The following is a 24,373-nucleotide window of genomic DNA, read 5'->3' on the forward strand; positions in this document are numbered from 1 at the left end:
TTGACAAAGCAGATTGGCTTAATATATTTAGCACAGGGGACCCTTCATTTTTTCCATGATTTTCTTGATTTTGTGCTAAATGGAAAACTATGAATTTGTCAGGAGATGGCTGTAGCCCTTAAATAGCATTTAATCACTATACATCCATTTTTAAATGTCAAGACCAACTTTGTCAGAAGTTAAATTAAAGGGGTTATCCAGGACTTTAATATTGATGGCCTATTCTTGGGATAGGTCATAAATGTCTGATCACTGGGTGTGTAACACCCAACAACCCTGCCGATCAGCTGCCCCAGGCGTCGGCGGCGGCTGGAATTGCTCAATTGTGGAGTTGCACAGCTCTGTCGACGGAATAGTGGCTGTGGCCTGGTACTGCACATCCACCCCTGTTGATTTGAATAGGGGGCAGATGTGCAGTACCCAGTCATGGCCACTATATAGCTGACAGAGCTGTGCAGATCCAGCCACCACTGGAATTGGGAACAGCTGATCGGGAAAAGTACTGGGTGTCGCACCCCACCGATCAGACTCTGCTGACCCATCCCAAGGATAGGCCATCAATGTTAAAGTCCCAGACAATCCCTTTTACTCACAATTTCTTGGAAGAAACCTTCTACTCCTATTAGTTTTAGGCCTCCATGAAAAAAACTATTTGCATAGTTATTAGTGACAATGGGTTAGAAATAGAGATGAGTGAATTGATTCAAATTTGTGTTGAATTTTTAGGAATATGCCTATTCCGATAAATTTGAACAACTTGCAATTTGTTCTGCGTAGTCATTTTACAACTTCTATTTTACAATTTGTAAAATCATTTTACAAATTGAAAATTGCACTAGTCAAAGATGGCTCAAATGATCTTGGAAACGATCACACAAACTTCCTCATAATGATTTGCAAGTTGCACATCACATGATACATCACATCCAATCAGGAGGGACTATCACAGACTGTACAAAAGCAGAAGCAAGGAATGCAGCAGCCATTTTGGGGTCAATCTGGATAGTGAGCGGATGTCATAAAACACTGAATGAACATTAAAGATTGTGTGTGACAGTCATAGGCGGATTATAATGAGGCCAATCCGGGGTACCGCAGGGGGCCCGCGGCTCCGGGTGAGGTGTCTAATGCCGGATTGCACTCATTATATGTGCGGGCCGCCGCGGCACATACCGGTAGCAGTGGCGGGAGGGGGGGCCCCGGACCGCTCCCCCAGCAGCGGCCGCCGCTACTTCTTCATCGGCCGGGCCAGCACTGCAGCAGTTAACTTCCCTGTGCTGGCCCGGCCACGTCACTGCTAGGAGACACGGCCCTGTGCGCGGCCGTGTCTCCTAGCTGTGACGTCATGCAGTGCTGCACCGGAGAAGTCAGAGCAGGCAGGAAGAATGGAGCCGGGGGATGGTGAGTCTGTGTGTATGTATGTATGTATGTGTGTGTGTGTGTGTGTGTAGGCAGATATCATTGTGTGATGTCTGTTTATATGTATTTTTGTGTTTCAAATGGGTTTATGCGTGTATGTATATGTCTGTATATGTTTGCGTGTGTGCGTGACTGCATGCGTGACTGCGTGCGGCCTCCTGCTGAGTATAGTTGGCGCCGTGCAGCCTCCTGCTGTCTCTGGGGGGGCGCCGTGCGGCCCCCCGCTGTGTATAGATGGCACCGTGCGGCCCCCCGCTGTGTATAGATGGCGCCGTGCGGCCCCCCCGCTGTGTATAGATGGCGCCGTGCGGCCCCCCGCTGTGTATAGATGGCGCCGTGCGGCCCCCCGCTGTGTATAGATGGCGCCGTGCGGCCCCCCCGCTGTGTATAGATGGCGCCGAGCGGCCCCCCCCGCTGTGTATAGATGGCGCCGAGCGGCCCCCCCCGCTGTATATAGATGGCGCCGTGCGGCCCCCCCGCCGTGTATAGATGGCGCCGTGCGGCCCCCCCGCCGTGTATAGATGGCGCCGTGCGGCCCCTGCTGTGTATAGATGGCGCCGTGCGGCCCCCTGCTGTGTATAGATGGCGCCGTGCGGCCCCCTGCTGTGTATAGATGGCTACGTGCGGCCTCCTGCTGAGTATAGATGGCTACGTGCGGCCTCCTGCTGTCTCTGGGGGGGGCACCGTGCGGCCTACCGCTGTGTATAGATGGCGCCGTGCGGCCTCCTGCTGTGTATAGATGGCGCCGTGCGGCCTCCTGCTGTCTCTGGGGGGGCACCGTGCGGCCTCCTGCTGTGTATAGATGGCGCCGTGCGGCCTCCTGCTGTCTCTGGGGGGGCACCGTGCGGCGTCCCGCTGTGTATAGATGGCGCCGTGCATAGATGGCGCCGTGCGGCCTCCTGCTGTGTATAGATGGCGCCGTGCGGCCTCCTGCTGAGTATAGATGGCGCCGTGCGGCCTCCTGCTGAGTATAGATGGCGCCGTGCGGCCTCCTGCTGTCTCTGCGGGGGCTCCGTGCGGCCTCCCGCTGTGCATAGATGGCGCCATGCGGCCTCCTGCTGAGTATAGATGGCGCCGTGCGGCCTCCTGCTGTCTCTGGGGGGGGCGCCGTGCGGCCTCCTGCTGTGTGTAGATGGCGCCGTGCGGCCTCCTGCTGTGTATAGATGGCTACGTGCGGCCTCCTGCTGTGTATAGATGGCTACGTGCGGCCTCCTGCTGTCTCTGGGGGGGCGCCGTGCGGCCTCCCGCTGTGTATAGATGGCTCCGTGTGACCTCCCCCTGTGTATAGATGGCTACGTGAGGCCTCCCGCTGTGTATAGACGGCTACGTGAGGCCTCCCGCTGTGTATACATGGCTACGTGCAGCCTCCTGCTGTGTATAGATGGCTACGTGTGCTCAATATTGAGTCATACAATTAATTTAAGGCTATGTGCCCACGATACAGAAATGTTCCGGATTTTTTTTTAGCGTTTCTGCATCTCCCTGGCAGAAAAAACGCATGCGGATTGTACATGCGGATTTTACATGCGGATTGTACATGCGTTTTCCTGCCAGGGACATGTGGATGTGAAGCGCTCTTCACTTGCATTTCCGCATGCGGGTTGACAAGCGATTTTAGCATCACTTGGAAAGTGCTTGACAACTTGGTTACACTATATAAATCCATGCAACCAGCATGGATTTATATAGTGTGACCGTAAAAGAATGGTAAAAAATAAAAAATATATACTTAACTTCTGATGGCCTGCCGACGTCAGCGGTCGCGTGACCCGTCACATGACTAAATGACGTCATGGAGGGTCATTTTCAGACCATCGCGAGCTGCCGGCAAGCCAGGACGCATCGGATAAAGACACTGGGGGCCATCAGAAGGTAAGTATAATATTTATTTTTTATTTTATTCTTTTTTACAGGTTCTATGGTACCCGGGTCCGGAGGAGAGTCTCCTGTCCTCCATACCCGGGTACCATCCGCACATTGAAACGCATGGATTCCGCATCTACAGATGCAGGGATGCGGATTCCATGCATTCTAATGCAAGTCAATGGCGGCGAAAACGCAGTGCTTCCGCAAAATAATTGGTAGTGCTGCGGATTTTTCGCCAATGATAATCCGCAGCGGAAATTTCCGCAGCATGTGCACAACACATGCGGATTATCATTGGGGGACATGGCAGGCCTTCTACCATTCGTTTTTTAAGCGTTTCTGCAGCGGAATTGCCGCTGCGGAAACGCTTAAAAAACACATAGTGGGCACACAGCCTAAAAAAAAATATTATAATTAATATTGTGCCAAATTAATTTCACGTGAACTATCACAGGGGATCATGTGACATGTGATGTGATAAATCAGGTGGGGGGGGGGCCGCGCCTTCTAAACTGCCCGGGGCCCTTGCTACTCTTAATCCACCCCTGGTGACAGTACAGGAGTGAGAAATAGTTACCATCCATTTACCCATAGCCATATATGTTACGATCATTTTAATTTGCATTAAGGAGCTTGAAAGGGGTTGGATTCAAAGACCTCAGAGTGTAATACATGTCTTTTTATGGCAATTGGATCATTTGCGATTCACAGAGGATCGATTGGCACACAAATCTAATTTTTCTGAAAAATCACCAAAGCTGACGAATTTTAATTTCCAAAGATTTGCTCGTCTCTAGTTAGAAACCATAGATATGGGTTGTATAAAATAGCTGTTAATATTTTTCTGCGTATAGCAGCCTGGTAACAAGCATTTCTATCATTATGGTGACTCATCCAGTCCTAGAGACTTGTGACCCTCAGGAAAATACAACACAATTATCTGGCGGTAATTGGGAACCTATTTCATCAAAATTATAATTAACTTCAGCCTCAGATGTGAAAAGTGCAGATGGGCACACACAGTAAGATTGTACAATTATGTATCATTTCATGAGGAAATGTGTTTTTTCTTTACCTCCAAATGATAAATATTGAAACAGAACATTGAAAGTGCTGTGGATGAGCGGTAATTATACCAATGATGCACATATGAAGTTATGTTACGTGTTTATCACAAGCATGGGGATGTCAAGCGGATGTCTCATTTTATATTCATCAATTATATTGCAGTATTTATTAGCTATTTCCTTTTTTCTTTTTAAAATCTTCTATGTATCTGTCATTTTGGTGGCACACACCTCTTTCCTGTAATGTCTGTATAGATGGTGCAGCCGGGTGTGTGCTTTATGCCTGCCACATGGGATTATCAGAGAAATGGTACTAGATTGTTCAAGTATCCAGGAAAAAAATTGAGTATATCTGTGCTGTCAGAGACACTGATGTGACAAAGGAGATGGATCCATCGCGTTATCTTTACTTGATATATAGTTACCATCATGCCCTATCTAGAACATCAGTAATATAAAAGCCCTGCCATCTCTCATTAAAATCCACCCTTTTCTAATGAAAATGAGATGACTATTGCTTCTGTCCAAATCTACACGGGAAAGCTGAAAAGTGATTTGCAGAATACAGGAAAGCTTATTGGCACTGTTCTTTTGGCCAGTGCGAAAACTAAAAAAATGTTGTGATTTTTTTTATACGGATAAATAAAAATCTGAAGATCTATGTTTTATAATAATATAAGGTTTATTGATTTATTGTTACTTATAGCTATTAATAAAAAAAATTTAAATGTAAATGGGTGCTATTAAATGTATATTTCTAAATAATGTTATATTTCTAGGATATGCCAACACTTGATGATCAGGGAGAGTCCAATTTCTGGAACCCCACTGTATCCGAAAATAAAGGGAATCCATTCACTCTCTTTCTCCTTAACAGGAGTGTCCTGACCGCCCCAATCTATAGGGATCGGTAGCACAGTCTCAGTCAAGTGAATGGAATCGGCTGCAGTTTCCTGGAGCATCCCTGATACATGATGTTCAATCCTCGGACAGCCTATATCAGACACTGCTACATAATTTCAGCCTGGTATGTTTGATACTGAAACACTGCGGCGTTTTATAGAAAAACATACTTTAAAGTCCGCCAGGGACCGAGCACACGGTCCCCATCCACTGCCCTTGAGTAACAGGTCTGTCCCTGTAAGCGTGTATAGAGAGAGACTTCTTACTCACTAGCAACAAGCATGGAGAATCCGCCAGGGACCCGCCTTTCCGACTAGTCTCCTGTGCGGCTCAGTCCCTAGTTGGCTTGAAAAGTATATTTCTCTCTGAAATGCCACAGCATTTCAGCGTCATACATACCTAGCTGAAATCATACAGTCAGCGTATGATACATGCTGCCCATATATCGGCAGCATGTATGAACTGCCTGGGTCCCTTTAAATGCTAACTTTCTGGCACCACTAGGGGGAGTTTAGGAGCTTATTGCATACTGGTGATACATTGAGATCAATAACTAAACAATATTTATTGCTCTTTACAGATAGTCTGTTTTATTCCAGAAGACACTATGCTCCAGTCATCTATCCCTGCTAATTGTATATCAATATTTTAGGTATTCTCATCATTTTATTTTCCTTAGATTTTTATTGGATTTTTAGAAAAAGAAATGTAACTATCAGTTGCAATTATAAGAGGTAATTTCATTTTCAATAGCATTTATATTATTTGTACAGAATCTATTTACTACTAGTTCTGTTTTTTTTTTAAATTAATATAACCTAAGCAGCCTCTTTTTTTCCTTTCAAGTCAAAAAAAACATCCAATTAGGCGTCCGGCTTTAGTATCAGATTTATTTAACTCATGGGTAAAATAGAAAACACAATGTTTCACCCTGACACACCATGTATTGGCTGTAGTTACTAAGGTATATTGCACATCATTACTCTGACAAGCTCAGTTCATCACCGGGAACAGATATGATATTGTTACTGTTTATATAGAGTGGGAACATCGTCAGCCCAGATCAGCTACAGATCACTGCAGAAAGGATAATTGTGCTGCCTGAAAATTCACATGTGATAGTAGATCTGTGCGAGGAATCTGTCAGATGTGGATATTAGGTGACGTAAAGAGAACACAAAGAAATTAGATGATAGAATCAAAGAGTAATACAAGGGATTACAGAGGGGTGTAATAATACAGGTTGTGTAATTGTTAAAAGAAATAGTCAATATTGATACTAAAACAAGTTAATTAAAAACATAAATACAAGTAAATAAACAGGGGACTATTATTTACTACCCAAAAATGTAACATGCCTATACAGCAGCTGCAGAACAGGTGATAATTTACTGATCTGTGGGAATTTGACCGCTGGTACTAATAATATATGGAGTTATATGGCAAACCTATACCTTATATTGCCTGATACTTGATTCTTTTATTATAAGCTGAACAGTATAATGGTTCGCGCATCATATTCATGCAGTCATCTAGGTTCTGTTATCAAATCTACGGATTAAGGTACAATCCAAGCTATATTTCTTTATACACTAAAGTCTTATGTTTAGAGGGTCAGGTTGGGTTAGGAAGCAGCAATATAGATAACAAAAAAACAGTGTAGTAACATACCATTTCCCCCGGATTTATTCCTTTATCAAGCGGAGCAGCATGAACTGTATTGGTGTAAAAAGATAAATGATCAATGTTAATAAGAATATTATCATTTATCCAAATTTCAGAAAAAAAAAACTGGTCTAATGAAGTCATGCATTAATTATTCTGTCCAACAAAATGCTTATTTTAATAAACAGTAGATAAAAGCAGGGCCAGCATGGACTCTATAAGGGTGGAGGGGGGGGGGGGAACTGGGCAATTGCCCAGGGACCTATCCCCAAAGAGGCCAAAAAGGAGGAAAGAGCCTGAAGGAACTGAAGAGGAGGAGAAAGTCCTGTGTGCCCCCTACAGTCCCTGTGTGTGTAGCATGTAGTCTGTGTTTCTAACATACATTGCGGGTCTGAGTGTGAGTATGTGTAACATACAGTGCTTGTGTGTATAACAGAGAGAGTGTAACATGCAGTGTATGTGTGTGTGTGTAACATACAGTGTCTGTGTAAATACAATGGGGTGTGTTTTTTCACTTATAGTGTATGTTTGTATGTGTGTAACATACAGTGTGTGTATCATGCATTGTGTGTGTAACATATAGTGTGTTTATGTGTAACATACAGTATGTGTGCGTTATTGTGTGTAACATGCAATATGTGTCTGTGTGTGTGTGGCATGGAGTGTGTGTAATGTCCACATTTAAAGATATGGTCAGTGCAGACGAGTGTTCGTAGCTCTACCCATGTCAGCAATTGGATGATTTTGGCAATACATTGCCCGTGTAAACAGGAGATGTGCTGCTGAAAACATGACACTTTATGAGGACAAAACAAGTGTATGAGCGATCATTCAGTCCCCATCATTCAGTCCCCATCATTCAGTCCCCATCATTCTGTCCCATTCTTCATCGGCCTGTATGAAGATGCCGGTAAACAAGCACCCAACGACTTGAATATAGTTAATTGGCGCTTGTTTATTGGTCCGAAATTGGTTTGTGCAAATGCACCCCAAATGTTTCCGTGTGATTGTGCAATATGTTAGCATTTGGGGCCCTACTTTTAATTTTGCCTAGGGCCAAACTTTGTCTAATACCAGCCTTGGGTAAAAGGTCACATTAAAGAAGTTGTCTACTTTGAGCAATGCTTTTATTTTTTCTTTTAGAAGGGTTTCCCAATGAAAAAATTATTGCACGGTGTCCTGTAAATCAGCCCCAAATCATCAGTTGTAACCTGCATGGAAACCATCATAAGTTCAATCTCCCTACAGCGCCTCCACAGGTGAAACAAATCCTTACACGGGCCTCACTGGAATCAATAGTCTGACTGTGTAATACATTAACATCCTGCAGATTACGACACCTCTTTGTAGCTTCTCTTCACTCTGCCTAATAAATGGGCTTCTGAACAGGAGACTCCTCTTTATTAATCTGGAACTCTCTAATAAAATATTTTAAACTGTGTTTTAACAATTGGACAAAATCTAAACTCCTTTTTAACAATACAAGTTTGTGTATCAAAAGAAGAATGCAGATTTATGGTATTTTATAAATAAGAGTTTGAGAACTGTAAAATAAAGAATCCTCATGATAACCATTTAGCAGAATTATTAGACTATGTCTCCCCTCCCCGCTGTGTATTTGCTGGCAGCCAGGAATTATTCACAGTACATCAGACAACATCTGTACACTGTGCTGTGACCAGTCATGTCATTCTAATGAGTGCCCTGGTAATATCACTGCCCAGTCCTTAGATCTGACCAACATCTTGTTATATAACCCGGCAGATGGGATCAGAGCGGTTTTCATACAAATTCTGATTTTCTCTTTATTTTCTCTGTACTTCATGACATGTTTAATAGAATTTTCTGAATTGTGATCTTTTTGGCAAATTACATTGGACACAAATGTGTTTCATAATTGTTCTAAATTTACATTTAATCCATGCCCATATTGGTGTGCATAGTATATTCTACATCAGCTTGTCTCAACATACTGCAGAAGATTCTCTATACAGATATGTGGCACCAATAAAGATCTTGATAAAATGCAAAATTTTGAATTCTCTTATATCTTAAAGCACCACTCCAGAGGTTTTTTATATTTTTTTTATATTTTAATACTGAATTGGTGCCACTAATCTAAGTTCCCTGCACCTAGTCGCCATCTTCATCTGTTCTCGGCACCGCTCCGGTTGTACTCTGCAGGTTGTGACCTCCCGGATCACTGCAGTGTTTACTGGGCGATCCAGAAGTTACAAGTCATTACCCCTGACTTCCGGTCAATCTGAAGTTGTGCTCAAGATGGCGGCGCGGGACCAGAGTGGTGCAGGAAAGAGCTAAAGACGGTGGCTGGTAAGACTACTACTACAGTCAGGGACCTTACATTACGATCTGGAAGTCACAACTCATTGTAAGTCAATGAGTGCCAGAACGAGGCCAGAAAGGGGCTCTCATAGATTTACATTGAGAGCTTGTGACTGTTACCTCTGACTTCCGGACAATCAGAAGTTGTGTCACAAAATGGCAGGATGGGACTGAAGTGGCGCAGGGAAGAGCTAAAGACGGCGACTGGTAAGAATACTACTACGGTCAGGGACCTTACGTTACGATTCGGAAGTCACAACTTAATGTAAGTCTATGAGAGCCAGAACGAGGCCAGAATGAGGCTCTCATAGAATTACACTGAGAGCTTGTGACCGTTACTTCTGACTTCCGGTCAATCAGAAGTTGTGTCATAAGATGGCAGAATGGGACTGGAGTGGCGCAGGGAAGATCTGAAGACAGCAGCTGGTAAGTATACTACTACAGACAGGGACCTTACATTAGTAGCACCCAGGGCCGGCGTCAGCTCCTCCCCGCTTGCTCAGGGCCCCGGCACCCGGTGCAATACTTACCTCTCCCCGTGCCTCTGCAGCAGGTCCGGTCTCTTCTGCGGCTGCTGCACAGTAACGTCTCAGGTCAGAGGGCGCGGTGACGTCTTTCCACCGCGCTCTCTCCTGAGCAGTCACAGCACAGAGCGGGAAGACGCTGGCGCGCGTGAGGAGTCCGGAGCAGTGGCAGCAGGTGAGAAGTGAGGTGAGTATTTGATTTTCATTTTTTTTATTGTACGGAGTCATGGGGCATGGGACATTATATGGTGGGGTAGGGTGGGGGAGTGTGACATCCTGCATGGGGAATTATAAGGGAGGAGGGGGTGTGACATCCTGCATGGGGCATTATAAGGGGGGGGGTGACATCCTGCATGGGGCATTATAGGGGGGGGGTGACATCCTGCATGGGGCATTATAAGGGGGGGGTGACATCCTGCATGGGGCATTATAAGGGAGGGAGGTGTGACATCCTGCATGGGGCATTATAAGGGGTGTGCGACATCCTGCATGGGGCATTATAAGGGAGGGGGGGGTGACATCCTGCATGGGGCATTATAAGGGGGGGTGTGTGTGACATCCTGCATGGGGCATTATAAGGGGGGGTGTGTGTGACATCCTGCATGGGGCATTATAAGGGAGGGGGGATGTGACATCCTGCATGGGGCATTATTAGCGAGGGGGGGTGACATCCTGCATGGGGCATTATAAGGGAGGGGGGGTGACATCCTGCATGGAGCATTATAAGGGAGGGGGGGTGTGACATCCTGCATGGGGCATTGTAAGGGGGGGAGTGACATCCTGCATGGGGCATTATATGGGGGGAACATCCTGCGTGGGGCATTATGTGGGGGAACAGCCTGCGTAGGGCATTATGTGGGGGGGGAACAGCCTGCATGAGTCATTATGTGGGGGGGAACAGCCTGCATGGAGCATTATGTGGGGGCACAGCCTGCATGGAGCGTTATATGGGGGCCAGTATTCTGTATGGAGCGTTATATGGGGGCCAGTATCATGTATGGAGCGTTATATGGGGGCCAGTATCCTGTATGGAGAGTTATATGGGGGCCAGTATACTGTGTGGAGCGATTCCCCGGTTTCTTAGCTATTGTAGAATTTACAATAGATATCACTCATGTAATGTAAGAAGTGAAATCTTTAGCATTGTACTAATATATCTATCTATCTATCTATCTATCTATCTATCTATCTATCTATCTATATATATATTTCACTGCGGTATCTGTGCATCATGAATCGTGGTATGTGTTAAAGGGGCCACTGAGACTCTTTCGCCCAGGGCCCAGAAAAACCTGGAGCCGACCCTGGTAGCACCACTCTAGCACCAGAAAAAAAAATACTGGAGTGGTGCTGTAAAGAGAAGTGACTATATCTAACTACAAGCTCATGTATAAGGCAGAGATTTCAGTGCACAGAACCTGTATGGCAGTGCAAGGAGGCTGCATACATGCTTAGAAGGGATTTTTACTTCCCGAAAACCTCTGTTCCTCACCTGCAGTTTGTTTAAAAAAAAACCAACTAAAAATTCTCATCTGATTTCAAAATGCAATTCCTTTCCTTGAAATAGTATTTAAAAGTAATTTGTCAGCAGGTTATTGTTAAGTAATCAGAGAGCATCATGCTGTAGGGGCTGAGACCATGATTCCAGCAATGGAATGCTTGCTGTAGTTTTAATAAAATCCCTGTTTTCTCGGCAGCAGATATAGTAGTTGTCTGAATGCGGAGCTCTGCATAACTCCGCCCACATCACTGATCAAAGCTATTAACAATATCTATACTATATTATTCCTTGGGTACAGTATCTATATCTGTGTGTGTATATATATATATATTGTAAGGCAGCGCTAGTCATCATCCTGGGGGATACTCGCTGCAGCGCATCAATTAAAGCACACCAGCCACGACTTTGCGGTGTTTCACAGTCCAACAGTTTATTACGCTTCATAAACTGCTGGTCACACAGTCCATCTTAGTGCTCACCGGCATATTACACATATAACATCCCGAAGCCTTTCAACTAGCAGACAGGCCCTCTTGGCTTCAGTTACATCCCCCCGGCTAGGCACCAACATCAATGTCCATATCAATGTCCACAATAAGCAGTGTTTTACCTTTCGCCGGGTTGTAGCTGCTTCAGTCCGCTTTGTTCCGCCACCACTGTGGCTCTAAGGCTTACCACACGTGGTCTCCAGCCCTTATCCCAGTCCAAGGCCACTGGCATCTCTCACACACACAGATCCAGGCTCTGCCCTCCAGGACGCTTATCCTCCAAAGCCTCTGGCCCTCCAAGGCTTACTGGCATCGCTTACACACACAAGGATCCAGGCTTCACCCTCCAGGAGTCCACCAAGCTTCGTCAGGCCTCATCAGGCCTCACACGGTGCCACACACACAGGGAACAGGCCTCACGCCTATCACACCCCTTGCGCCACTGCACACACCTGTCTCAAATCACCAGGGTTTTTATATCCTATAGAAACAGCCACAGGACCTGTGCTTATCTCACAGTCATGTGTCCATACCTTCTGTGAGCAAAAGGACCTGTGTGATGTCACAGTCATGTGACCAGTCAGCTGAGGGAGGTACATGGTCCGTCAAAACATACACTGAACCATTAAAGGGATGCCTGCTGCATCACAATATATATATATATATATATATATATATATATATATATATATATATATATATATATATATATAGGGAGCTAAGGTGTAACATTTCTCCTTGTGGAGAGTGACATGCCAAGCCTGGCATGTCAGAGTGAAGAGTCTTATATGCCATGCATGCTTCTCTGCAAAATTAAATATGCAAAATGCCTCTTCAGAGAGGAAGAGGACTAGAACTGTAATGTCACCTAAATTTAATTTCCCAGAGGAGCAGGCATGGCATATAAGTCTCCTCACTCTGACATGCCAGGCCTGGCTTGCCACTCTCCACAAGGAGAAACGTCACCCCTTTTACTAGTATATGTCATTAATACCTAAACACAGAAAGGGTAGTTGCTTTGCTGGGCATGGGATATTTTTATGAAGCCCCCTCCAATGTGTTTTTATATTCTTTAATGGAATAATTAATTAAAAAATGGCATCAGCATATCAACATTAAGATACTCGCGGGAGGAAAAGGATCAATATAGGATGGGTTACTACAAGAATTTTTCTGTGCTGCAGATAGCCTTTACTACCAGGTTAATGCTGATGTCAGTGAGTTTTATACTTTCAAAGCTTTCCATTTAGTAGAGTTGGAATATGATAACTTTCTGTTTCATCTTTAGTGCCACTAAACATAGGCGGATTATAATGAGGGCAATCTGGGCTACCGCCCGGGGGCCCCGAACCTCCAGGGGGCCTGGGGCTCCGGGGTGTCTATGGCCAGATTGCCCTCATTATATGTTCACATACCGGCAGACAGTGGCGGGGGGGGGCCCAGACCGCTCCCCCAGCAGCGGCGCACAGCCGGGCCAGCACTGCATCAGTTAACTTCCCTGTGCTGGCCCGGCCGCGTCACTGCTAGAAGACACGGCCCTGTGCGCGGCCATGTCTCCTAGCTGTGACGTCACGCAGTGCGCACCCGGCCTGCAGTGCTGCACCGGAAAAGAGCAGGAGGACTGGAGCCGAGCCGGGGGATGGTGAGTGTGTGTGTGCATGTGTGTGTGAGTGAGTGTGTGTGTGTGTGTGTGTGTGTGTGTGTGTGTGTGTGTGTGTGTGTGTGTGTGTGTGTATGTATGTGTGTGCGTGTGTGTAGGCAGATATCATTGTGTGATGTCTGTTTATATGTATTTTTGTGCTTCAAATGTGTTTATGCGTGTATATATATGTCTGTATATGTTTGTGTGTGTGCGTGACTGCGTGCGTGACTGTGTGCGTGACTGTGTGCGTGACTGTGTGCGTGACTGCGTGCGTGACTGCGTGTGGCCTCCTGCTGAGTATAGATGGCGCCGTGCGGCCTCCTGCTGTCTCTGGGGGGGGCGCCGTGCGGCCTCCCGCTGTGTATAGATGGCGCCGTGTGGCCTCCCGCTGTGTATAGATGGCATCGTGCGGCCCCCTGCTGTGTATAGATGGCATCGTGCGGCCTCCCGCTGTGTATAGATGGCGCCGTGCGCCCCCCTGCTGTGTATAGATGGCATTGTGCTGCCCCCTGCTGTGTATAGATGGCATCGTGCGCTGTGTATAGATGGCGCCATGCGCCCCCCTGCTGTGTATAGATGGCATCGTGCTGCCCCCTGCTGTGTATAGATGGCATCGTGCGGCCTCCCGCTGTGTATAGATGACATCGTGCGGCCTCCCGCTGTGTATAGATGGTGCCGTGCGGCCCCCTGCTGTGTATAGATGGCGCCGTGCGGCCTCCCGCTGTGTATAGATGGCGCCGTGTGGCCTCCTGCTGTGTACAGATGGCTACGTGCGGCCTCCTGCTGTGTACAGATGGCTACGTGCGGCCTCCTGCTGTGTATAGATGGCTACGTGCGGCCTCCTGCTGTGTATAATGGCTACGTGCGGCCTCCTGCTGTGTATAGATGGCTACGTGCGGACTCCTGCTGTGTATAGATGGCTACGTGCAGCCTCCTGCTGTGCATAGATGGCGCCGTGCAGCCCCCTGCTGTGTATAGATGGCGCCGTGCGGCCTCCTGCTGTGTAAAGATGGCGCCGTGCGGCCTCCTGCTGTGTACAGATGGCTACGTGCGGCCTCCTGCTGTGTATAGATGGCTACGTGCGGCCCCCTGCGGTGTACAGATGGCGCCATGCAGCCTCGCGCTGTGTATAGATGGCATCGTCCGGCCCCCTGCTGTGTATAGATGGCATCGTGCGGCCTCCCGCTGTGTATAGATGGCGCCGTGCGGCCTCCTGCTGTGTATAGATGGCGCCGTGCGGCCTCCTGCTGTGTACAGATGGCTACGTGCGGCCTCCTGCTGTGTATAGATGGCTGCGTGCGGCCTCCTGCTGTGTATAGATGGCTACGTGCGGCCTCCTGCTGTGTATAGATGGCTACGTGAGCTCAATATTGAGTCATACAATTAATGTAAGGCTATGTGCCCACGTTGCAGAAATGCAATGATTTTTTTGAGCGTTTCTGCATCTCCCTGGCAGAAAAAACGCATGCGGATTGTACATGCGGACTGTACATGCGGATTGTACATGCGTTTTTCCTGCCAGGGACATGCGGATGTGAAGCGTTCTTCACATGCATTTCCGCATGCAGGTTGACAAGCGCTTTCCAAGCGATTTTAGCATCACTTGGAAAGTGCTTGACAACTTGGTCACACTATATAAATCCATGCAACCGGCATGGATTTATATAGTGTGACTGTAAAAGAATGGTAAAAAATAAATATATAATTACCTTCTGATGGCCTGCCGACGTCAGCGGTCGCGTGACCCGTCACATGACTAAATGACGTCACGGCAGGTCCTTTTCAGACCATCGTTAGCTGCCGGCAAGCCAGGACGCATCGGATAACGACACCGGGGGCCATCAGAAGGTAAGTATAATATTTATTTTTTATTTTATTCTTTTTTTACAGGTTCTATGGCACCCGGGTCCGGAGGAGAGTCTCCTCTTCTCCAAACCCGGGTACCATCCGCACATTGAAACGCATGGATTCTGCATGTACAGATGCAGTGATGCGGATGTCATGCGGTCCAATGCAAGTCAATGGCGGCGAAAGAGCCGCGCTTCCGCAAAATAATTGGTAATGCTGCGGATTTTTCCGCAATGATAATCCGCAGCGGAAAATTCCGCAGCATGTGCACAGCACATGCGGATTATCATTGGGGAACATTGCTGCCTTTCTACAATGTGTTTTTTAAGCGTTTCTGCAGCGTAATTGCCACTGCGGAAACGCTTAAAAAACGTATAGTGGGCACACAGCCTTAAAATAATTATAATAATTAATATTTTGCCAAGTTAATTTCACGTGAACTATCACATAATCTATCACAGGGGATCATGTGACATGTCACGTGATACATCAGTTGTGTGTGTGTGGGGGGAGGGGCCTTGCTACTCTTAATCCACCCCTGCCACTAAAGTATTATTTGTACTGTCTTAATTATTATTTTCATCCATTATTTGCATTTCAATAGATTACCGATTATGCATTACTGAAATGAACGCAAATAGATGGGCAGAATTCAGCTAAATAATAAAAAAAAATGTATTGGGGCCAATTCATCATTTTGTGCCAGAAATTTGGCATAAAATTGTGTGAAATGTTGCAATTTTTTTGTGCAACTATGAGCAAAAAAAACCTGGTGTTATTATACCATCTCCACTATTTGAGCTTAGCAAAGGGGGGCTCGGCAAGTTCATCATAATTTCCGCACAAAAGTGGCATAAATTAAGACTGAAATATGCAGCAGTTCATGACAGGAGTACATTTCTGTTGTTGGTACAAGGCAGCTGAAGAATGTGTCAAATTCATTAAGAGCGTTGTCCAGGTTTGGCATGAAAGTCTGCAGTCACTCTATGTGGCTGCAGACTTGTGTATCCTCACAGCGCACACTGCACGCTGTCAGCATTCTCCAGTTTCGGTGCTGGTAGCAGGTTGTGATGTGACTGCAAGTATAAGATATTCATACTTCCTGCCGCATGCGCACTAGACTTGCGCGGAATCACTCAATTTCCTTGTGTTGACCGAGGCAGCGCATGTCTAGTAGGAATGTGGCTGGGAGTATGTATATTGTATACTTGAATACACATGACTGCCCACAAACAATGTTGCCACTGGAAAATCCTGACATTGCACAATGTGCGTGCTGTGTGGATTCACAAGTCTGCAGTCACTAAGTGACCTGTACAAGCCATTTAAGAGGCACTCTTAATGAATTTGGTGCACCTTACCCGAGTGTACCCTAAGTCAAGACTGGCAAGTAAAATATAATTCAGCCCTATAGTTCCTGGGTTTACAACCGAGGTGTATGGGGCAAGTATACGAGACAGTTCTGCTAACTAACATGGAACCATATCCCTTTATTAAAAAGTGAACCTTCATTCCAAGATAGAAACATCTGACATAATAGGTAATTTTGCAATGTCCTACTGATACTGAAGCTGCATCCGTACAGCGAAAACTAACATTCATAGAAATGTTTTTTTCCCTCAACTCTTGTAGCCTTCAAATAGATATTTTGAGGGTTAACTTTATGCAATCAATATCTGGCACTAAAATCTTATAGAATTTTAGGAGGCTGCCAGTTTTAATTTATTGAGATTGCTATTATCACTAATTAATGGTTATGGAAACCTCCAGTGGCATTTTTTTTTTCATTTAAAGGGGTTTTCCACAACTATTATATTAGGGACCTATGCAGAAGATCGGTCATCATTATCAGTTTGGTGGGTTTATTATCAGTTCGGTGGGTTTATTATCAGTTTGGTGGGTTCTGATACCTGATGGGTAATTAGAGTTTTTAATAATTGTGGATTTATTGTGTGAGATAATACCAAGGAGTAGCTCTGTGATATACCGCTCAATTATGATATGAAGCCAACATGTTCCACCAACAATCTTATAACTCTATGGCTAATATGTTTTTAAAGTAGATGAGACACCTGAATGCTCTTGCAGAAAACCCATAAGACAGGGAGAACGTACAAACCCCATACAAATGTCACTCTTGCTTACCACTAAGACACATCGCTGCACTAGACTAGAGACTGTATAAATATAAAAAATGGAAAAAAAATATTGGATGGTCAATGTTTTGTCCTTAAAAAGCTTTAATACGGTATTTAATATCATTTAATGTCACAGACAAATAATTAAACAATCATAAATATTTTAAAAGTAAGGATTCGTTTAATTTCTTATCGTATAGATGAAGTCCAAGTTTCTTATATTTGACTTAAAGAATAGCATCTGCTACACTATTCACAATTTCAGAATAAAAAAAGAAGGGCTGTTATAATATGAAGAATCTTCTTTACATACATTTCACGGTTTCTTATTTTTATTTGTTCATCTACAGCAGAAATGTATTTACAATAAGTGAGATGTGTAGTACTGGTTATTACCCACTAGGTGGTGATCATATAGCGCGCTGCTCTAGGTTTCGGCTGTGTGGAGCGGAGATGTTTAGTTATTGCTACTTGGCGAATAATAAAGTAGCGAATAATAAAGCTTAATGCAGCGTAGAAGAGTAAATAGGTTGCATGGGACTATTAGCATTGGCAATAAATAGATGCGATCATATAAGCACACACATATGTGTATATATAACAATGTATGTAACATATGAATTCAGTACCCCCAATGCATCATGCAGAGAAAGAAGCTACATGATCTAGCCATAGGGACCTGTGGCAGAATATAGATAATACATGACTAGTAGAAGTGGCAACTGCTTTCTCCCCCAGTTATGTAATAAGCACTCAACAGTAATGCCAGAAATTGGTGTCTTCTTACATTTTTTATGATCCATGGCTGCTGTAACAGCATAGGAAGCCCCCAGTGTCATTTATTAAGAGGCAGATCCATTATTTACAGCACTGCTCACAGCCCTCCAGGGCTCTATTAACCTCTATAGGGTTAAATCATTTGATAGTGATTGAAGACAATGTGTTATATCTAAGTTGTATTACTATGTATCATTTGCATTTTGCCAGGAAAACGTTTAGTTTCTAGAGTAAAATACATTACAGTAGGGAACCATTGCTTTAGGTTCTGCAGACAGAAGCTGAGATCACCAGTCCATGGTGCTGAAGTGCCCCTCACTAGGTGCTGCTGACCATGGTGTGCCCCTCACTAGGTGCTGCTGACCATGGTGTGCCCCTCACTAGGTGCTGCTGACCATGGTGTGCTCCTCACTAGGTGCTGCTGACCATGATGTTCTCACTAGGTGCTGCTGACCATGGTGTGCTCCTCACTAGGTGCTGCTGACCATGGTGTGCCCCTCACTAGGTGCTGCTGACCATGGTGTGCCCCTCACTAGGTGCTGCTGACCATGATGTTCTCACTAGGTGCTGCTGACCATGGTGTGCTCCTCACTAGGTGCTGCTGACCATGGTGTGCCCCTCACTAGGTGCTGCTGACCATGGTGTGCCCCTCACTAGGTGCTGCTGACCATGGTGTGCTCCTCACTAGGTGCTGCTGACCATGGTGTGCCCCTCACTAGGTGCTGCTGACCATGGTGTGCCCCTCACTAGGTGATGCTGACCATGGTGTGCCCCTCACTCTAATACTGCTGACCATGGTGTGCCCCTCACTAGGTGCTGCTGACCATGGTGTGCCCCTCACTAGGTGCTGCTGACCATGGTGTGCCCCTCACTAGGTGCTGCTGACCATGGTGTGCTCCTCACTAGGTGCTGCTGACCATGGTGTGCTCCTCAGTAGGTGCTGCTGACCATGGTGTGCTCCTCACTAGGTGCTGCTGACCATGGTGTGCCCCTCACTAGGTGCTGCTGACCATGGTGTGCCCCTCACTCTAATACTGCTGACCATGGTGTGCTCCTCACTCTAATACTGCTGACCATGGTGTGCTCCTCACTAGGTGCTGCTGACCATGGTGTGCCCCTCACTCTAATACTGCTGACCATGGTGAGCCCCTCACTCTAATACTGCTGACCATGGTGTGCTCCTCACTAGCTGCTGCTGACCATGGTGTGCCCCTCACTCTAATACTGCTGACCATGGTGTGCCCCTCACTCTAATACTGCTGACCATGGTGTGCCCCTCACTCTAATACTGCTGACCATGGTGTGCTCCTCACTAGGTGCTGCTGACCATGGTGTGCTCCTCACTAGGTGCTGCTGACCATGGTGTGCCCCTCACTCTAATACTGCTGACCATGGTGTGCCCCTCACTCTAATACTGCTGACCATGGTGTGCCCCTCACTCTAATACTGCTGACCATGGTGTGCTCCTCACTAGGTGCTGCTGACCATGGTGTGCTCCTCACTAGGTGCTGCTGACCATGGTGTGCTCCTCACTAGGTACTACTGACTATGGTGCGCCCTTCACTAGGTGCTGCTGACCATGGTGTGCTCCTCACTAGGTACTGCTGACCATGATGTTCTCACTAGGTACTGCTGACCATGATGTTCTCACTAGGTGCCGCTGACCATGATGTACATCTCACTAGGTACGGCTGACCGTGGTGTGCTCCTCACTGGGTTCTGCTGACAATGGTGTGCACCTCACTAGATGCTGCGGACCATGGTGCGCCCTTCACTAGGTGCTGCTGACCATGGTAGGCCCCTCACTAGCTGCTGCTGACTATGGTGTGCTCCTATGTTCTGTTGACCATGGTGCGCCCTTCACTAGGTGCTGCTGAACATCGTGTGCCCCTCACTAGGTACTACTGACCATGGTGCACCCTTCACTATGTGCTGCTGACTATGTGCTGCTGACCATGGTGTGCCCCTCACTAGCTGCTGCTGACCATGGTGTGCTCCTATGTTCTGTTGACCATGGTGTGCTCCTCACTAGATGCTGCTGACCATGGTGTGCTCCTCACTAGATTTTGCTGACCATGGTGTGCTCCTCACTAGATGCTGCTGACCATGGTGTGCTCCTCACTAGATGCTGCTGTCCATGGTGTGCTTCTCACTATGTGCTGCTGTCCATTGTGTGCGCCTCACTAGATGCTGCTGTCCATGATGTGCTCCTCACTTGATGCTGCTGTCCATGGTGTGCCCCTCACTTGATGCTGCTGTCCATGGTGTGCGTCTCACTTGATGCTGCTGTCCATGGTGTGCCCCTCACTTGATGCTGCTGTCCATGGTGTGCGTCTCACTTGATGCTGCTGTCCATGGTGTGCTCCTCACTAGATGCTGCTGTCCATGATGTGCTCCTCACTTGATGCTGCTGACCATGGTGTGCTCCTCACTAGATGCTGCTGACCATGGTGTGCTCCTCACTAGATGCTGCTGTCCATGATGTGCTCCTCACTTGATGCTGCTGACCATGGTGTGCTCCTCACTTGATGCTGCTGACCATGGTGTGCTCCTCACTAGATGCTGCTGACCATGGTGTGCTCCTCACTAGATGCTGCTGACCATGGTGTGCTCCTCACTAGATGCTGCTGTCCATGATGTGCTCCTCACTTGATGCTGCTGACCATGGTGTGCTCCTCACTAGATGCTGCTGACCATGGTGTGCTCCTCACTTTATGCTGCTGTCCATGGTGTGCGTCTCACTAGATGCTGCTGACCATGGTGTGCTCCTCACTAGATGCTGCTGTCCATGATGTGCTCCTCACTTGATGCTGCTGACCATGGTGTGCTCCTCACTAGATGCTGCTGACCATGGTGTGCTCCTCACTTTATGCTGCTGTCCATGGTGTGCTCCTCACTAGATGCTGCTGACCATGGTGTGCTCCTCACTAGATGCTGCTGTCCATGATGTGCTCCTCACTTGATGCTGCTGACCATGGTGTACTCCTCACTTGATGCTGCTGTCCATGATGTGCTCCTCACTTGATGCTGCTGACCATGGTGTGCTCCTCACTAGGTGCTGCTGTCCATGGTGTGCTCCTCACTATGTGCTGCTGTCCATGGTGTGCGTCTCACTAGATGCTGCTGTCCATGATCTGCTCCTCACTTGATGCTGCTGTCCATGGTGTGCTCCTCACTAGATGCTGCTGTCCATGGTGTGCTCCTCACTTGATGCTGCTGTCCATGGTGTGCGTCTCACTAGATGCTGCTGTCCATGATCTGCTCCTCACTTGATGCTGCTGTCCATGGTGTGCTCCTCACTAGATGCTGCTGTCCATGATCTGCTCCTCACTTGATGCTGCTGTCCATGGTGTGCGTCTCACTAGATGCTGCTGTCCATGATCTGCTCCTCACTTGATGCTGCTGTCCATGGTGTGCTCCTCACTAGATGCTGCTGTCCATGGTGTGCTCCTCACTTGATGCTGCTGTCCATGATGTGCTCCTCACTATGTGCTGCTGACCAAGATATGCTCCTCACTTGATGCTGCTATTCATGATTTGCTCCTCACTATGTGCTGCTGACTATAGTGCTGAAGTGCCGCTGCTTTGTGTGAGTCACTGTCCATCACAATTCCATCTACTCAACCATCATCAATCATCACCATCAACCATCACTTACCTTCTAAGGTGCCTACTAGGAGGCTCAGTAAGACCAAGACGGGCGTCATCTCCTTCCCACAATCCCCCGCCCCTTCCCTGGCTCTTTCAGTTGCAGATGCCGGTGTTCTCCCTCCTTATAAGCCACTTGTCAGCAGCTCTCCTCCTCCAGTGCTTTGCCCGAGCTCTAGCAGGCAGGATCCAGCGCTCGCAATAACAGCTGCTGCTGAGCTGGCCTCTATTTAAAGAGAAGGTGCAGGGTGGGAGGCTGGGCTATCATCCTGCATTTTAAGCAGCCAAGCAAGCTATCCCCTATTTCCTTCCAGGAATCTGCGTCACCAAGATCCCCAAAGAGTCTAATATGCTGAAATGTTCATCTGATGAATTATTGATACATTTCATGTTTTGTGCTGGAAATTTAGAAAGCTGTGAGGGCGAAAAATAAAAACCAATGCAGGAATAAAACTCTGCAATGTAGCAAAGGAGGTGATAATATTTTGTACATAAATCAATAATATTGTACAGATACATAGATTGATAAAGTCTGTAATTTGACTCAATCACATTAGAGACAAGATTAAGTGATTATAAGGATTGCGTGGAATACAAGAACTATTGCTGAATACGTTATTGGGGCATATTGAATTAATAAAAGAAGGTCACTGAATATGGGTATTCATCAATTTGCTGGAGCACAAAGTTACAGCGCGTCCTCCCCTGGATGATCAGCATTAGCTGCATTATATGGAGAAATCATTGATTTTTTTTATTTTCAATAGGCATCAGGTGCCAATTCCTTCTGCCTGTAGTGGTGCTGCTGGTATACATATACAGTACAGACCAAAAGTTTGGACACACCTTCTCATTTAAAGATTTTTCTGTATTTTCATGACTATGAAAATTGTACATTCACACTGAAGGCATCAAAACTATGAATTAACACATGTGGAATTATATACTTAACAAAAAAGTGTGAAACAACTGAAAATATGTCTTATATTCTAGGTTCTTCAAAGTAGCCACCTTTTGCTTTGATGACTGCTTTGCACACTCTTGGCATTCTCTTGATGAGCTTCAAGAGGTAGTCACCGGTAGAGATGAGCGGTGTTCGACTAGAACTGTTCGCCAATCTCAAATTCGAGCTGTTTTGGGCGGTGTTCGAGTTGTTCGACGAACCCGAACGATTTGCAAAAAATTCGGCTGTTCGAGGTTATGTTCGATAACTGTTCGTGCACCAAAAGCGTGTCCTGCATGTCTGGTGCTATTTAGAGCACCAATCATGCAGGGATTGTCTGCCACTCACTGTAATGCCACAGCCATGGTGGTTGTGGCATTAGAGTGATTGCCCAAATCGATGGGAACAGTGCCAACAGTGAAACATGAAAAGCCGGCAATTCAGCAGCGGCATACACCTGTACCCGACAATTTAGAACCGAAAGAATAGAGCTTCACACATAGATTAGATAGATAGAAACATGTCAGTCACATATATAAGAAGTACAGTGACAGTGTTGCTTACTGTACTTGTCATTTAGTGTAAAGGATTTATTTAAAAAAATAATAGTGTTTTCATGCACTGTCTCTTTAAAAAAGCCGGCCGGCAATTCAGCAGCGGTACCCGACAATTTAGAATGGAAGGAATAGAGCATCACACATAGATTAGATAGATAGAAACATGTCAGTCACATATATAATAAGTACAGTGATAGTGTTGATTACTGTACTTGTCATTTAGTGTTAAAATAAAGGATTTATTTTAAAAAAAATTGGCGTGGGGTTCCCCTTAATTTTAGGCTCTAGCGGAGGTTAAGCAGATGGCTGGGGCAGATGTTTCAAGCCTGGGAAGGGGGTAATACCCACGGAGCTTCCCAGGCTACTAATATCAGCCCCCAGCTGAATACCTAGCCTTTACTAGCTATTAAAATGGGGGACCCCCCAAAAAAATGACGTGGGGTCCCCCCTATTTTATTAGCTAGCAAAGGCTAGGCAGACAGCTGGGGGCTGATATTAATAGCCCAGGAAGGGTGCCATGAATATTGGCCCCCTCCCAGGCTAGAAACACCAGCCGTCAGCCGCCCCAGAAATGGCGCATCCATAGGATGCGCCAATTCTGGCACTTAGCCTCGCTCTTCCCTCTGCCCTGTAGCGGTGGCAGTGGGGTAATAGGGCTGGGGTTGATGTCAGCTTATAATGCCAGCTGACATCAAGCCCAGGTTAGTAATGAAGAGGCGTCTATAAGACACCCCCATTACTAACCCCATAGTCAAAGTTAAAAAAAAACACAAACACCCAGAATAAAGTCCTTTAATTGAAATAAACACACAATTCTTTATTGTTCTAAATTAAACCATACTTACAATCACGCCCATTCCAGCTGAAGCCAACGATCCCCTGCAATAAAAGAAAAATAATAAAGCAACATAATCCTTACCTTTCCATGGTTCCCACGACAGCTTCAGCTCTGCTACATCGAGATGACAGGCTGGACCACAGCAGAAAGCTGCCATCCAGCCTGTCATCCCGCAGACACTGAGAAGCGCAGGCTTGCTTGCGCTC

The 24,373-nt window shown here is 46.4% G+C and overlaps 1 protein-coding gene across 4 annotated transcripts in view; it reads right to left on the reverse strand.

The window, feature by feature from the left end:
* CHGB (chromogranin B) overlaps nt 1-24,373 on the reverse strand; it is a 220,947-nt gene that overhangs the window by 25,189 nt on the left and 171,385 nt on the right. For 2 of the 4 annotated variants that reach the window (XM_073672261.1, XM_073672260.1), the window contains one exon: nt 6,927-6,970. In XM_073672261.1, coding sequence (XP_073528362.1) covers nt 6,927-6,970 — 44 coding nt within the window. Of the gene's footprint in view, nt 1-6,926; nt 6,971-21,839; nt 22,080-24,373 lie in introns of those variants that run through there. The other 2 variants (XM_073672262.1, XM_073672263.1) reach the window with 2 other exon arrangements.

This window comes from Phyllobates terribilis, unplaced genomic scaffold (genome assembly GCF_046119375.1).
Source record: "Phyllobates terribilis strain yellow unplaced genomic scaffold, ASM4611937v1 Scaffold_3__8_contigs__length_932513732, whole genome shotgun sequence".
NCBI classification, from domain to species: domain Eukaryota; kingdom Metazoa; phylum Chordata; class Amphibia; order Anura; family Dendrobatidae; genus Phyllobates; species Phyllobates terribilis.